This window comes from Cololabis saira, chromosome 16, assembly GCF_033807715.1.
Source record: "Cololabis saira isolate AMF1-May2022 chromosome 16, fColSai1.1, whole genome shotgun sequence".
In the NCBI taxonomy this organism is placed as follows: domain Eukaryota; kingdom Metazoa; phylum Chordata; class Actinopteri; order Beloniformes; family Belonidae; genus Cololabis; species Cololabis saira.
The window spans coordinates 23,513,773-23,531,518 of NC_084602.1; the positions used below are offsets into that span (position 1 = coordinate 23,513,773).

At 41.3% G+C, this 17,746-nt stretch overlaps 1 protein-coding gene across 2 annotated transcripts in view; it reads left to right on the plus strand.

Annotated features, from left to right (window-relative positions):
* The first annotated feature begins 9,553 nt into the window (after positions 1-9,553).
* tmem260 (transmembrane protein 260) overlaps positions 9,554-17,746 on the plus strand; it is a 32,503-nt gene continuing 24,310 nt past the window's right edge. For both annotated transcript variants that reach the window (XM_061744440.1, XM_061744441.1), the window contains exons 1-3: positions 9,554-9,885; positions 13,892-13,923; positions 15,302-15,453. In XM_061744440.1, coding sequence (XP_061600424.1) covers positions 9,777-9,885; positions 13,892-13,923; positions 15,302-15,453 — 293 coding nt within the window. In that variant the 5' untranslated portion in view covers positions 9,554-9,776. The remainder of the gene's footprint in view (positions 9,886-13,891; positions 13,924-15,301; positions 15,454-17,746) is intronic.

Genomic DNA, 17,746 nt, shown 5'->3' on the forward strand with positions numbered 1-17,746 from the left:
TAAATTCATTACACAAATACATGTGAAACAAGAGAAAACAGAATTATTTAAATTGGCACGCCAATAGATGACTGCATATCATCTGTATGTGCAATTAGGCAGCGAGGGGAAATACATGCACTGCAAAATATTTAAAGGTCGAACCGAGGAATCTTGTATTCCATATGTCTGTGTTAATGCAGTCAAATTAATTATAATTTGCTTTTATTGCCTTTTTAAGTCTTGGCATGGTGCCTGAAATATGCATACAGTTGTTGCAATTTTTCGGTTTTATTTTTATATGTAGCCAAGAAAAAGAAAAAAAAGAAAACATTTTCCATCGTTCACATGTGAGTTCATCCCCTCCTATAATAAAAGCACATGAAAGGGATTTAAATACATAACATGTCAGTTAGGCACAGGGAGAGGACGGAAGCTGCAGGATGCCGTGCTTCCTAATTAACATTTCTGCAGTGGATGTGAAATGGGTTCATATGTCTGCACACTTTCCTGTTTTTCTGAATGACAGAGGAGACAGTGAAGGTGACAGCATGCTAATTTTGGGATCACTTGGTGGCTCCCCTGCTTTAAGCAGGGCAGGGTTATGCAAATAAAGTGGAATGATACTTTTTTTTTTTTAATGAACCAGTTTCAAGGATGAGAAACCGAGGTTCTGGTGCACAGCTCTGTCGCTGCTATTTATAAATCTATACAAACTATTGTGTCCAAACTATCAGTTTTCACATGCAGCAGCCTTCCTTTTCAGCTGCATTGGTTGCATTATAATTTTCCAAAAAAAAAGAACTGCATTTTATTAGCTAATATTGTGGTTGTTACTCAAATTTACTCAACTGACCAATTTTAAAGGTGAACATTAATTCATGACCATTTGCATGAAGATAGTAGACAGAAACACACTATAAATCCAGAATTTTTTCTTGAAAATTGAGCTTATAGCTCATTGATTCAAGAACCACTGTTTAATTGCCCATCAAGTATTTTGCAGTTCTCTAATGTCACAGAAACATTACTGGGTTAGCAATGTTGGCTCACAGCAAAAAGGATCCTGGTTCAAATCCCAGCCAGGGCCTTTTCTCTCCTGGAGTTTCTATGTTCTCATACGTCTAGACATATGTCTGATTTTATCTTTCGAGCATGTTGAAGACATCCTAAAATATCTGACTCTTCTTACACAGCTAGTAGTTTAAAAGTCAAGCAGAAGATTCAACTCCCCAAATGGTTATTCTTGTATTTTCCTCAGACGTTGAGAAAAAAATTATAACTTCAAGTTTTAAAGGAAACCCTCAGGTTTCAGAAGACTTTTTAAACAACGGCCTATTCTCATAATAGTTAAAGAGCCGTTGAAGTGTTTTTCTGAAACTGCAAAACATCAAAAATATCAAGCAAAATGTAGGTTGAAATACAATAAACAGCAGAAAACAAAGGTTTCAGTCGGTTAGTGTGTTTATTTGCAGCCTGCTTGCCCTGAGCCCTAACACGAGAAATGCCACAGGTGGCTGCAGGCTGTGTGCCAAGCTATCAGTGGGACATGTTCACTGGCAAGTTGAAGGCTGTGATATTTACCTCAATTAACCAGCGTGTAGCTGAAGCAAATTCTATGCAGATCATCATCTGTAAAAAACAGATAGTGCTCTTCTCCTCCTGTAAAATTAGGTGAGAGCACATGCAACCTTGTGCAGCCTTGGTTCATTAATCATAATCTTGGCAGTTGTGTCTGTGTTTTTTTTTTTTTAATCTTCAGGCAAATTAGACTGCCACAGCGTGGTTGTTGATTCCTCACTGTTTCTGTGTCATGTGGTTAGTCCCCATTTATTTAATTATTTTTCATCACAATGGCACTGATGCCTTATATGAAGTGCAGTCCATCCTTCTTTATTCCATTTTAAGGTAAAATATCTCACCCAGACTCAGTTTTACTTACAAATCATGACAGGTTTTTTGCATTTTACCGCCTTCACTTGCAGACAGCTCGGTAGCACAACTCCAAGCTGGATGCAGTGCGGTTTGAAGAGGATTATGATTCTATCAGGCCTATTTACTATTTCATGTTGCTTGTGATTATACTTTTTACTCAGCTTAATACTTTCTCAATGAATAACAAATGAGGTGTCAAATAAGAGGAAAACAAACAGGCTAAAGAGGAACTCATACAAATATTTCATGGAAATGAAAGAAAAAAAGATGCAAGGAAAATAGTTTTGGAAAATCCAACATGAAAGTGGGGCAGAGTTGGGCTCCCTGAGCTCCTCGCGTCGCTTCCCTCCTCTGCTCCACGATGCGCATGTGGCGTCTTGCCTGTATCCAAACAAGAGCACAAATTACTTTAATTATGGAGTAATTGCAGAGTCTTGTGTTAATTAAATCTTTATCAGTTCAAGTAAGTGGATTGCTCCCACATGGAAACCATGCGGTGATGAGCAGTCCCCCCCCACCCCCCACTACCCACTCTGGCAAAATGTTCGTGTCTGAGTCCATCTTTTTCTCCACAGTTTCACCCAACTCCGCGTGTCCTCCACCCCTGGGTCCCGCGCCAAAATGCTCGGGATTAGCTGGCTTTTTTGGGGGGAATGGGGCGACTGTCAGTAGCCAGCTGTGTCTCAAAAACACCATAACAAACATGACAGCACCAACACGAGGGAGTGTCCTCTGCTGGAAAATTAGATACAAGATTTATCTCAGGTTCCTGGTGTTTGACAAAATTGAATCCTCTCATTTTAATTGCTCTCGACTAGGTGCGCTGCTCCGGGCGACGCAGACGTGAGCTCTGTGTGCCGTCCCTTGTTCTCCGCAGACTATTATGTTCCATTGTGCAAAACACCGATTACGATTTACCATATCCTTGTCATCTATCTTATTTAGGATCATTTAGGTAGCCACATGTTACAAAGGAACAGCAGTCAGCCCTGTTATTATGTGTGTTTGAGTCCCCTGCTTGTCGTAATGAGAACGGGATCACAGAGGAAAGTTAATCTGTCTGAAGACGTATTCACTGGTTCAAGGCCTCGCTACATGATCAGTTATTTGTGTAGTAGCTTTAAAAACAGAAAGTTACAAAGGGCTTCATTAATTATAAAGCCAACATATTCAAACATGCGTCTGCCAAAATAAACATTTAAACAAGAAAAGGCTAACCTGTAGAAATGGGCTTTTAGCAGAGCCGGATTAAATAAATGGACTACACTAGGCAGACTGTGATTTTCGGGCCCCCCTCCATCGATGTTATTTATGAAATCTTAAACTTACCAAAGTTACTAATAAAACTTAATTCACATTTTACATAGCAAAGTCATAGTCAAGTTGGTTCTTTGTATTCCAAAATAAGTCATGTGTTGTATATTAAACAGTCTATCAGACTATTTTTAGATTTTTATTATTTATACGTTATTACAATGCTCTATTAAATGCTATTAAATTATCCTTATCTTATCGATTGTGAGCATTTTGCAGAAAATCTTAATTAAATGTGTTGATTAAATTGAATAGTTAAATAAGAAGTCAAATCTACAAAGACCAATACAATTTGCAGTAAGACAAAGTGTGCTGTAGTATGTATGTCTGTATGTGTATATGTATGTATGTGTATGCGTATGCAGAGCCGTTAGAGAGATTTGCGAGGCCCTGTGTGAAATAGCCAGGGTGGCCCTCGCGCGTGAGCGTAGCGAGCGCGCGCGAAATTTTTGGGTTTTTCGGGTCGGATCTGGTGTCTCTATGCGCAATTTTAACTCTCCAATTAGCAAAATACTGGATACCTTCCCCTGCCTCATCATCATCTGGGCTTACCTCGACGCGGGGCCCCACGGCTGCTTGAGACCCGAGCGGATCGGTGATTTTTGTAACAAATTAATCAAACGTGCCTTTCAGAGAGGCATTAAACTCTTCCATTGTCTTTAGTTTTTTTCTTTTTTCATCCCCTGATGGAAATTTCCTGAATCTGTCTCGTTTTCTCGACATTGTGTGACAGTTTGTTCCACCTCCACCCGTCTGGATCAGAGCAGCTTGTGTCTGCGCTTGGTCTGATCATTGGATTGAACAACAGACACGCGTCATCATTGCACATATATTTATTGATATGCACAGACTAGTACACATTTAGGTCTGTAATGGAACGTGACTGTTGATATTTATAAAGAAAAAAAAAAAAAATAGGGGAAAAAAAACGGCCCATAGCGCCAGGCCCCTTGGGGCGCCAGGCCCCTTGGGGCGCCAGGCCCCGTGCGGTCGCCAGGCCCCGTGCGGTCGCCAGGCCCCGTGCGGTCGCCAGGCCCCGTGCGGTCGCCAGGCCCCGTGCGGTCGCCAGGCCCCGTGCGGTCGCACGGTTCGCACATCCCTTGCGGCGGCCCTGTGCGTATGTATGCGTATATATATATGTATGTATACTAAATATAGTAATAATGCACATATATATATGCCTTAGGTTTTTACCGGCATGTTATCAACCATTAATATGTGTGCAGACAAAAAAAAAAAAAAAAAAAAAAAAAAAAAAAATTTTTTTTTTTTTTTTTTTTTTTCTCCCCTCTGTCTGGGCCCCCCCCCCTGTCGGGCCCTAGGCACGTGCCTACTCTGCCTCTCCGTTAATCCGGCTCTGGCTTTTAGCAAACAAATAAGACAAACCCCAGATTCAGCAGATGTGTGCAAAAACACACACAATTTCCACACTTTTGGTTTTGGAATCAGTCATCTTAGCTTGCTTATTTGTCTAGTTGTGAAAAATGAAAATGGTAATCTTCACTGTGGACTGAATGTCACGTGATTTCGGACATGAATATTTAGTCATTCAATAACATTAGCACATGCTCTTAAAACAAGTTCAATAGATTTGTTTTCTTGAAGAATTTTGATAATCAGTAATTTCACAGTAAGGAATTTTTTTTGCTTAGGTGGACAAAAAGTGAGACTATTTTAGCTTCAGCTTTGAAAAAGTATAATTCTGCATTTGTATTTCTGGTATTTCTGGTTTATATTCTGTCTCCGATGGTCTTTGACTGGACAGGAGGGAAGGCATTGTTCTTGTAACTGATAGTAGTGGAGAACATTGTTGGAGAGTTCAAGATCTTACACAGATGATATCCGTGGCCCATGATTCTGCGAGTCACAGCATTTTCATGCATGCAACTATTTCCTGCCCTCTCCCAACAGAGCGGAACGGTGCCCAGAAAAGATTGAATGAATGTGATCATTCAGAAAAACTTTCTATTGATTTTCCTTGACCTTCTAAAGTATAAAATGGAGCCGGACCAAATAAAGATATTATTGTAACTTACAGGAATCTGAAGTGTGTGTTTGCTCGTGATTGATTTAAACTGTCTATAACCCAGGGAAAGTCAGTCAGGCACTCCGGCTCTCTCCTACAGCTCAGACACATGCATGTTTGGTTGATCGGTGATTCTAAATGGTCTGTAGAAGTGAGTAGGAGTGTTTGGTAGGTTGTCTGGTTTGTCTCTGTGAAGCACCAGGGTGTACCTTCTTTCTCACCTGAGGACAGCTTTACTAGGCATGTTATCTCTAAAAAGAATAGTCTGAGCATAGAAAAGGGATGCATGGATGAATTTATAGCTAGAAAGTCAGTTAAACATTGTTACTCTTTTGCAGGCGCTGGTATTGCATGTTTAATATTTTGGGATTGACTGCAGTCTGAACACTTTGGCTTGTGGACCATGTCATTGTGCAGCTGTTAAGTGGAGAATGTTTATGGGGCGATGAATGGGTGTAATATGGCTGTGAAGCAGATTCAAAAGGGCTTAACTGGATTACACCTCATTTCAAGGATGCTTAAGGTAAGATTAAAACAGATACGTAGCAAGTGAGGAAAATACAAAATCAAATAGATGGAATTTCAGTCAGTGGTCTTGTAAGCCAGTCACTCATGCATGGCTCTGCTGTTCCTGTCTGTGAGGCACCCGCTTAAAAAAAACATCTGCAACAAAAATAGGAGACAATATGTTGACTTTTAGCATTAAAAAAAAATCTCAGCAGAGGAGACATATGTGCATTTCAATAACAGTTTTGCTCCACTGGACCGTCACAATTCACCATTAATGCTCTTTCTTATCTTATGGTGCAAATCCCCAGAGCTGGAACATTAGAACTCTCTAATCACACACACTGGCACACAAACATGCATATTAATAATCACGGACCTCACACGCAATCTGAAAAGATAGTGAATTTAATACCACTGCAATAACAGTCAACTAATGTTTGTTAATAGCATGGCGTGCAATATGGAAAAAAGAGCCCCAGCCACGAGGGTAATTCCTCTCTCTGGACAAGCTGTCAATAAAAAGGCCTTGTATTTTGTGGATCCATGAGGTGGGGGGCTTAGAGGATGTGTTTAATCCAGCAGGCTCTCTAATGATTCTTATGTGCCTCAAATAAGAGCTACGGGCCTCGGTGTCTGTGCTTTATCTTCCCTATCACAACTCCACTATGTATCTTCCCTAACACTCTGCCAAGCACTCATATACTGTACAGTTTTGTACGTAGCAGGGGGTAAGGAAAACAGTGGCTTGGGAGGGAAGACTTTATGATCTGCCTGATTACCCTCCCTCCCCCTCCCGCATCTACCTCCCCAATTTCCCTCCATCTCCGCCACACATCCCTCTGCCAGCACCGCAGCCCAACGGATAACTGAGCTTGGATTAGCAGTGACATCACACTGAAGAGATGGCTGAGCCCCAGCATGAGGAAGGGTGAGTACTTTGGTTTGTGTGTGTCAGATGGGTGTGAGTGTTATGTGTGTGTTCAAGACTGATTAGACTGTGAGGGTGGTGGTGAGAGGGAGGGGAGGATTATAGAGCCATCTGAGAGTTGGTTAGGTGCTGACACCACTCCACCTCACCAAGGGCTCAATTTACTGAAGGATCAGACTCATTTATGACGGGCCGGGATTATTATCAGTTCAATAGGGCAATTTCTTTATTACAGTCACCCCTCAACCTGTGAAATATAGACACATGTGAGACATTTAACAGTTCACGTATCTTTCTGCAAGTATAATCTCATACCGTTCTGTACATTTAATTGTGTACCAGCCTCTATTTTCTTCTAATATATGTTGTTTGTGAAGTAAATCATTTTCAAAAGGTAGGACTCTTTAAAGGCACTAATTAGGATAAAACAGGCTGTTGTTGAGTTTTGATCTACTTGGCACTCAACACCCCCTGTGTGTTGAACTACAGCTATGGTTATCATTCAGCTGATTCTTTTTGAGAGCACAGTCCAATGAGGAAACAATTATACAGAGCAACAGTTAAAACCCAGAAGCGCATACGTCACTTCAAGCCTACGACCAACCAACTGTGAAGGGTGATGCGATGCTGAGTCTGGTTTTTAGGGATAACAGATTTCGTTCCACTTTTCAATCTGTCTGCTATACAGTATATGTACACATACGTATCAATGTTTCAACGGTGTGCCTGCAGACTATTTTCTTCACAAATTATAAATAGGATTACGATCAAGGGTTATAGAGAGCCATTTAGGAACCGTCCCCTTTTTCTTTTTAACAATCACCCTTTTCTTGAGTGCTTTTGACTGTCTGAATCGGGTCACTGTCCCTCTGGAGGACCTATAACCTGCAACTAAGGCTCAGTTTCCTGACTGGGCTTTATGTGTCACTCCAGGAGGGTTTGATAGTCTTGAGACTTATTGTGTCTTGTACATGACAGTAGAGCTAGTGTGACTTGCCAAAAAGTCCAAAGGACATTCTTCTAGAAACTGTGTGGCCGTTTGACGTGCATCTTACTGAATTCCAGTCTGGCTTGTTTATATTTTTCATGTATTGGAGTCACCTTCAATACAAAACAATGCATCTTCCATGTCCAAGAAGTGACAGATGAATCATACAATGGTATATCTCGACCTTGGAGAGTAACTTGAATGTCTTTGGATATTTCTCATTAAGTTTTAGGAGCTTGGCAAAAATCTCATGAATGTTACACATACCAACTTTTACCAACTTTTAATTCATTCATTCATTCATTCATTATCTTACCCGCTTTATCCCTTGCGGGGTCACGGGGGTCTGCTGGAGCCTATCCCAGCTTATTTTAGGTGAGAAGCGGGGGTTACACCCTGGACAGGTCACCAGTCCATCGCAGGGCCACATATAGACACACAAACCATGCTCACAATCACACTCACGCTCACACCTACGGGCAATTTAGAATCACCAATTAACCTAATATGCATGTTCTTGGACTGTGGGAGGAAGCCGGAGTACCCGGAGAAAACCCACGCAAGCACGGGGAGAACATGCAAACTCCACACAGAAAGGCCCCTGCCGGGCCTGGGAGTCGAACCGGGGACCTTCTTGCTGTGAGGCAACAGTGCTAACCACTAAGCCACCGTGCTGCCCTCATTTTTTAATTATTTATTTTTAAATATTTTGAAACACAAATGAGACATTGTCTAATGAAATATGTTTTGAACTGCATACATGTAAAATAGGTCACCGCCACCTGATAAAAATTGAATAAATGATTACTAATAAGTAATTGTAACTTTTAATAACAGTTATATTTACTGACTTTGAAAAGAAAACAGAAGGCCCACATGTGAGTTGGAGCAGACCCTGCAGGCTGTCAGGAATTACAGCCAGTACTGGAGTTGAGGGGGGATGTCATCCCCCCTGAAATAAAAACGGTCAAAATCACCCCCCCTGTAAAACTGCCATCCCTTATGTCATTTCATCAATGAATGTGGTTTTACTGCTATTTCAACATTTAAAGTCATCACCAGAAAAATAACTTAATTGACAATTTTCACCTGTTTCAAGTAAATTTTCACTTGATTGTGATTTTTCTACTTATTTCAAGTGAAAATCTACTTGAAACAGGTGAAAATTGTTGTTTTTTCCAGTGATGAGTCTTGTTTTAAGTGTAATAAGATTTTTTTTACTAAAAGACATTTTAACTAGAAATAGGACAAATATTCTTATTTTGAGTTTTTGCAGTGATCCATTTTACTTATCCTGTGAAGGACAGAATCATATTGATAAGTTCAGAAAACTGTTTTTTATTGTTGTGTTTTGATGTATTTGATGTAATCCCAGTGGATATTTAAAGCTTACAGAAGGCTGCATTTAACTGCTGCTATGTCATTCCTGCAGTATTTCTGCAGGTGTTTTGGTCAGTGCTATTATTTGTAATATATTATATTATTTGTAATCAGCACAAATGATCTGTCCCCATATGATAAAATCCACCATCCCCCCTGATTTTTTTTTACAACTCGAGTACTGCCAATAAGTAATTGTAACTTTTAATAACAGCTATATTACTGACTTTGAAAAGAAAACAGAAGGTCCACGTGTGAGTTGGAGCAGACCCTGCAGGCTGTATATCCAGAAACACGGTGGACCTGGCACTGGAAACATGTCCGAGGCAGATTTACTCAAGATCGAAATGTATATTACTGTATATATTTTAGCTACAATATATCAAAACATTCTGCACCTCTTCTTGAGGCGCCTGCGCCGGAAATATCGCGAGTTTTCGTCTCCGGCGTGGATTTGGTCACTACTACCGGGAAACGGGGAATCAAAAATCAAAAGCTTCTTTTTTTAACAAACTCGGTCTCACGCTTGCAAAAATGAATCCGGAAAGTTATCATTTGCTGTAATTTTGACTTTACTCCAGCTTGGTCTGATTTATGTTCATAGATAAGTAGTAAATTACATTTCCATTTACCGTCATCGGCATGCGCTGCTAACGTGAGCTCGCTAGTTCAGCCAAGTTTCAATAACGTTTATCGGGATCTTCGCGTTTATACAAATGACTTCGGAACAAAGGACGAGTTGGATAGTGGCCGGCACTACGGTCGCCGGTGTTTCTGCCCTGTATGTGCCCTGTGTGCAGAGGACTGTCCCTGGTGGAGACTCAGGTTGGTGTTAGCCGGGTGTTAGCAGGCAAGCTAATACTTATCCGGTCACGTGATTTTGTTCTGATGCCGCTCAGCCAATCAGGGGGCGGCTCGTCATGGTGGCGCTGTCCGTGGTGCTGCAGCTCCAGGCGCTTACAGAGGAAAGAGAAGAAAAATGAAAAAAGGAAAGTTAAACAAAAAACTTTCCTGAATTTTTAGGGCCATATTCTAAATAATTGACTCTCCCTAGTAAATTATGCTGTTTTAAAGATCCTGTAAATGAGAATCCAGCAGTCCTTTACCATGTCTGCTTCATGCCTGTGAACAGTAATCGAGTTGTAAAAAAAAATCAGGGGGCATGGTGGATTTATCATATGGGGACAGATAATTTGTGCTGATTACAAATAATATAATATATTACAAATAATAGCACTGACCAAAACACCTGCAGAAATACTGCAGGAATGACATAGCAGCAGTTAAATGCAGCCTTCTGTAAGCTTTAAATATCCACTGGGCTTACATCCAATACATCAAAACACAACAATAAAAAACAGTTTTCTGAACTTATCAATATGACTCTGTCCTTCACAGGATAAGTAAAATGGATCACTGCAAAAACTCAAAATAAGAATATTTGTCCTATTTCTAGTTAAAATGTCTCATTTTAGTAAAAGAAATCTCATTACACTTAAAACAAGACTCATCACTGGAAAAAACAACAATTTCCACCTGTTTCAAGTAGATTTTCACTTGAAATAAGTAGAAAAATCTGCCAGTGGAACAAGATTTTTTTGCTTGTAATAAGAAGATAAATCTTGTCCCACTGGCAGATTTTTCTACTTATTTCAAGTGAAAATTTACTTGAAACAGGTGAAAATTGTCAAATAAGTTATTTTTCTGGTGATGACTCTAAATGTTGAAATAGCAGTAATACAACATTCATTGATGAAATGACATAAGGGATGGAAAGGGGGGGGTAGTAGTTTTACAGGGGGGATGATTTTGACCGTTTTTATTTCAGGGGTGATGCCATCCCCCCTCATCCCCCCTCAACTCCAGTACTGCCTGTGAATGAATATTACAAACACAGGTATATCTAAGAAAATATTCTTGAAAAATATAAAACCGGCTTACGTTCTACAAAATTCATCAAAATTTCACATTAGTTATATATTTATTACTGGTAATTTCCAAAGTGTTGTTTCGACCTATTTCTAAATAACTTTTTGCATTCATTTCCTCTTATTTTTCAGACTGGCATTTAGACAGAACAAAATCATTTTGACAGCCATTTACTGACAAAATATATTGTTTTTGTTTTTTTTAAATGCATTAGTGTGGAAGCATACATTTAAAATCCATCCACTTTCCTCTGCTTATCTGAGGTCGGTTCACGGGGGCAGCTGAAGCCCAAAACCCCCCTCTCGCCGGCCACTTCATCCAGCTCATCTGGGGGGGATCCCAGGACATTCCCAGGCCAGTGGAGAGACATAGTCCATCCAGAGTGTCCTGGGTCTTCCTTGGGGTCTCTTCCTAGTGGGACATGCCCGGAACTGAGACATGATCTGGCTCCTATCGGTGCAGAGGAGCAGTGGCTCTACTCAGAGCCCCTCCCAGATGACCAAGCTTCTCACCCTATCTCTAAGCGAGAGCCCATACACTCGCTGGAGGAAGCCCGCTTGTATCCGTGATGTAATTTTTTTCGGTCAATACTAATAAATTCACAAAATTTAACATCCACTTCTCTTTAACAATAATCAACACTGGGCCCAAATACCTTTGCCATTGTGTATTTCTGAGTGTGTGGCCAGTGTGTTTTCCAACATGCTTGAGGTGAAGTTTGTGAGGGGATGTCTGCACAACTACAGTGTTTGGAGGTAAAAGCAAGGTGACAAACTTCCAAATGAGGACTTGAGAGCATAAAGACTCTGCTTGTTAGGTTTGCACTTCTCAGGCATGCAAGTTGCAAAAGGAAATGTATTTTGCTGAATGAAAGCATAGCTCTGCCAGATTGCAGCGAGTTGAGGAGAGAGCAGGCAATTGGAGTGCCGACTAGCCCTGCTGGTTGTTCTGCCGTGTAGCAGGGTCTTTGAAAAAATGGCCAGCCCTTTCTCCACAGTGTTTAGGGATGGTGCAGGATGCCCACTCTGATAGTGCCAGCTGAACACCCTTCTGAATTCTCCAGGTCTCCGTCTCTGTGTCCTAATCTCTTTAGGTGTGATGTGCCCTGGAGAAGCTTGAGCGCAGCCCCGCGGGTACGCTGTTGTCTAGGAATGTGAAGTGTGGAAATGATGGGGATTATGGGAAGACTGATGTGGGTGCCCATGCTCTACAATCACAAAGACTCTTGGCACCCGTGCTGCTACCCCGTTGAGTCGATATTTTCCCTTTTTAGTATTGGGGCAGCAGAACTCCATCTCAGTGGCACTAAGATGAATGTTTTGGCTTAATACTAGTTTCTGTGATGAATGGGGTAAATGTGTGCCAATACTGAGGGAAAATGAGTGAAATTGAGAAACCGATGAGGGATGAGAAAGTGTGATGTAAAATGATGGAAGGTAGCTGGCGGCTCATGCCAGGTGAAATGGAGTTGTGAAAACATTTGCAGGTGGAGGAGTTCTGACTTCATGGTCCATTAGACTGATAAGCATTGGGACTCCTCATGTGGCAGAATTTTAGGCATCATAACTCCCAGTATCAGCAAAACATGTGAGGCAGCAACAGCCATGTAAAATTCAGCTATTATGTTCTGAAATAGTTTATAGTTGTGGCCTGTGCTGCTGCTTTTCAAGTGTATATTTTTAAGACGTTAAAACATTTATAGATACTTGAATTTAAAATAGGCGACTCTGTTTATAGCCTTTCTATTTTGAATGTTTAATTTATTAGGAACCTCTGTGATATGTTACACTCAAGAGCAAGTAATTTGAACATGCATACTTTTAATACAATATTTTTTGTTTTATAAATAACATAAACTATTCTCATTACTTGATGGATTATACACCTTATAAAAATCTTTTATATTTTATATTTTTAGCCGGGGGACTGCCAATGGAAACTAGCTCTGTAGCTAAAATTGGGTGCATTTGCATTTTTAATTCTAAATGTATATGAATGTACACTGTCCCTTCCCAAATAATTGAACTGAATTGAATTGAATGGACTCTTTATCCAATCTGCACTGATGCAGGAAACAAGACCAACATTTGATTGTGTTTGTATTTGAAGAGGGCAGGACTACCCATCTAACGCCAGTAGAGGGAGCTGTGTTGATCCCCTTGCAATTATCAATGTCGTTTAATCTGAACCAAATTTCAATTTTCATGAGTGGGAGATGCAAACATTGGGTGAGAAATCAGTATAATTTGAAACGCTTTGGGTGTATAGTGGCATAAATGGGTTTGTGCCCAGATACATTAAAGCTTCCTCAAATAGCTTTTAGGGGTTTTCTTTTCACTTTGTGGTGCGCCTCACACAGAGCTTGTCAAAAAATTGTGCAGCTGGCTCTTATTTTTGCAGCTTACCTCATTCTGTGACTGTCACCGACGTAGCTTTTCTGTTTGTGCCCAACGGACTAAAGGAGACACTGAGACACTGGGAGTGTGGGAGCAGCAGAGAGACATGTAGAGCACAGAAGAAAGAGGAAGGGAAAGGACCCTGATGCATGGGGAGGATGGGACTGGAAGTATTATTCTCAGATCACCATATGCGTGTCTTTGTGTGACAGAGCATTGGAGAGGGTGTCTAATGGTTTGTGTGTGTGTGTGTGTGTGTGCGTATTTATATCTGTGTGTATATGCTGGAGATGGGAGGGAGGCATCAGGGGAGAAGCGAAAGATGAAGAGAATGAGCGTGCCGCTTAGGAAATGTCACACTGGGAAGATTTGCAGGTTTTGATCCTGGCAAATTAATGCAAAACCCCAGTGCAAGTATTTGATTTGGGAAAACTTTGGGAGCAGACTTGCCTCTTAATAATAATTATTGGGTTTACATTAATTTCCTCCCCTATTCTTTTCCACAGGAGAGCTGATCACCACTGCATGTGAGCTAGGGGTAAGTATTAGCTGTATTGTTTAATCAATTCACTCATTAACTCTTATAAGCATTAAGGAAGTTTAATTAAGCATGGGCAGAAAGCAGATTAATTTACTTTCAGTCCACAGGTTTTTTCGCTTCTTTTCTGTACACTTATTTTACTAAGTTGCAAGTAGAGAATGCTATAATTTGCAACCCGTTTTTCAAATCCAATTAAAGTCAATGGTAAGGCGATGGCTTTTGTAGGCTTTGCCTTATGTACGGTATAAGGCTTATTATATCCAACCCTCTTTTTTTTGTGTGTGTGTGTAAGCCGCAAAGAATGAACTAAATCGGGTTAACAGTTATAATAAGTTTTATTATTTAATAAAGTTTATTACGCCGCTGTGATCCTTTTAGGGAGGCTGTGTCGGTGTCACTATGCCAGTAATCCTGCCGTTAGTGCTGCAGTCCGTGTGGCCTGCCTGTCTGCCTCGCAGGCCTCCCCAGGGCCTTGCAGGCCATCCCTCGGCCCCAGGCAGCTGCCCCCTCCCCTTCAGATCCCCAGAGCTCCAGAGTTCTGGTCCACTTTGTTCCCTGTGGCCTGTATCCCTCAGCTGTCCTTCGGCTGCAAATCTTTCCACTTGTCTTAACTGCAGTGTTTTTTTGCACCAACATGCACCAAACAATTGTTTGTTTTTTTCTTTATTTTTCGCTTTAAGTCTCATTACCCACCTCTTTGATGCTTCAGTTTACTTCACCAGACATTCCACTTTGGTTTCTCATTCTCATTTTCTTCTTGTTTAGTCCCTTTGACATTTTCAGTCTCCTGATGTGAATTCCTTTGCATTCCCGAGTTCACCAATAGTGACCTTTTTGTGTTTGAGGTGACTGGTGAACTAATCACTCTTTCACCTTTCTGCTTGATGTTCATTTGAAGAGCTGCCCCTTCTCCCTTCCTGAATAGCTCATGTTATCACTGCCAGAGAATGAGCCTGTGTTTAATGACTGAGCCCTTATCTGGGTGGAGGAGACTTAGCAGCTAATTGCTGTGATTGCCGAGATCCCCCAGGCGAGAGCGGCTGCTGCTCTGAGGTGGTTTTAGGGCTGAAGCTGGCGGGCACCACGTGCTTTACCATGGGCTCTAGGGAGCTGCGTTGTCCTTGGGAAGAGGCCAGAGGAAAAGAAGTGAGAAGGAGAAGAGGGATGTTGTATCATAACAAAACTAGCTTTCAGACAGCCTTGGCAGGATGTGTCTGACTCTCTAAGAGATGTCCACCATAAAAACATTATGTGTAGTATCATACCACGGTTGGCATCTACAGAATATACAGCAAAACAACGTGTAACACGACTGGGACTGTATCTGGGATTATATTTGCTATGTAGGTTTCTGAGTGTGTCATTGCTTTCTTAGGTGGCTCATCCTCCAGGATATCCTGTCTTCACCCTTCTGGCTCGCTTTGCGATGTGTCTACTGCCCTCATTCTCTCCGGCCCACAGCGTCAACCTGATGTGTAGCCTCCTGGGTGCTGCAGCTTGTGGGTGCCTCTGCCTAACTGTCTGCAAGTATGGAAAATATTTGCCTACTTTGTGCTGTATACCGTATGCTCTAGGGCTGCACGATTCTGGACAAAATGAGAATCACGATTTTTTTGCTTAGAATTGAGATCACGATTCTCTCACGATTTTTTTCCAATATAAAATGTATTGCACTTATTACTTTAACTTTGCAACAGCTGAACAAAAATATAATAACAATAAACATCTCTTGTCTTCTTTACACAAACCTTTGAATAATTTAAACAATAATAACAATTTTGAACAATATTTGTTCCTCCCTGAGTTGAACACCCTTTCAGAAAGGGGACTTGTAACAGATCCTGTAGTTCTGAGGCAACAAATTATTCCTCTGGCTGGGATGAACCCCCCATTGCCTTTTGCTGCTATTAAGAAGCTGCCGATACAAAAGGTAAACGTTACAAAAAATAGGATGGTGCCTGATAAAAGACTGGCATCAACTTTGTAACAGCTGACATTGAACATAAAAACAATAAACATCAAAAAAAAAATTTAATCGTCGTCATTTGGAAATGAGATTGCGTTCAAGCATGAATTGAGATCGCGATTTTTTTAACGATTAATCGTGCAGCCCTAGTATGCTCCCATATTTTGTTGATGTGTTTCTGTTTTTTCAGTTCAGGCATAACTGTGTTCTGACTTTGTGAGCAATAACAACCTCAGATCAGAGCATTTTAATCTACGGTAATTTCTTTTTCATAATTAGCTTTTATAAAGTATGTGATCTAAGATTTTTAGGCAGTTGAACAGAGCTTCATCTTCAGGTGCAATCATATGGTAACTAACACACATAAAAGTTACTTTCAAAAGCAAGAAATGGTTTTTAAATAGAGAGGATTTTGAAACATTTCCTTTCTTACTTATTGCATCCTGATGCTATCTGAGACAGAGACTGGTATCTTCAGGCCCTGACTGACAGTAATGGTGTTCCTGATCCTCTGTTCAGTATTCAGGAGCAGAGCCCCGCCACCCTCCTCCCTCCCACCGTCCTACCCTGCCTGTTTACCCATCAGCCACCTGCTGAGAGCGTGCGTGTATGTGTATGTATATCACAATTATCGTTTTCGCAGACCCCCCATCCTCCCATCGCTGTTCCGCTATACCTTCCAACCCCCCTGCCACCGCCCAGCATGCTCCCAATCCTGACATGGCACGATTTTTTATCTCCCCCTTCCTTCCTCCTGGGTCTGAGAGGAACAGGATCAGTAACTCTGCCCCCCCCCCCACCTCTCATCTCTCTTCAACCAGCTCCCCCCTTCGCTCAGTCATGAGCAGTTTGTGGTCTCTGCATCGCCATCCTACATCCTACAGTTTCTCTTGGTGCTGACCCCATCATGCAAGGAGTATTTTACACTTTAGTGCTTTGTCTGTGCGTTTATCTGGAACGGTTGACCGGAACAGCTTAGTGTTAACGTTTTACCTTTTTGTCCCAGTTTGTGCTTACCCAGGCATCTCCAAGCATGTTTTATACTTCAGATGTACAGAATACGAACTATTGACAAATTCTTTTTGCTGCACACGCGTGGAGGCTGTGAAGAGCCAGTGATACTGAAATGAAATGGAAAATGGAATTGCGTGTGTTCCTCGACGTAGTGGTGCTTGACGTACTCACCGTGTGCTTGTCCAGAAGGTCAGGGTGAGACGGGTGTAGGGGAGGACTGATTCCCAGGGTCTGGTTCCAAGCATCTGTATTAGACCATGTCCTAACTTACCATAGTTTAGAGGTGAATTAAAGTCTGCAAGTGTCAGCCACTCAGGACAGGACAACGTAGAAGAGAGAATAGTAAATCTTTCAGAAATGTTCTCGTATTCACCCCTTCTGGGAATCTAGTCTGTTATTGAATGAGCAACCAATCAAGTGCAGGATTGGACTCAGCTCTCTGCCAGACCGGACATTTATTCATTTCAAGCCAAGGAACTATCCTTCCGATCTGTATTATATTTACAAGATAGTAATATCAAGGGGTTTTGATTACAGTTAAACAAAAGGTCTTTATAAAGTGTTACTGCAAAGTCCAGCACTCAACAGAGTCTGATGGAAAGTGAGGACCTAAGCGCTAGGAAAAAGTCACACCATTTACCTTCAAGTGGGTATATATACAATCTATGTTTTCAGGATGGAAAAATGTGCACAAAAAGCTTTAGTCAGCTATGGATTGACCTCTGTGGATGTGAATGAGATGGAGAATTTGCTGAAGAGGTAGAAAAGGCTGGGGGGAATATTTTTGGATGGTCCAGACTTCCCTCTCGGGGCATATTAGGAACATTGACATCAGTGTCT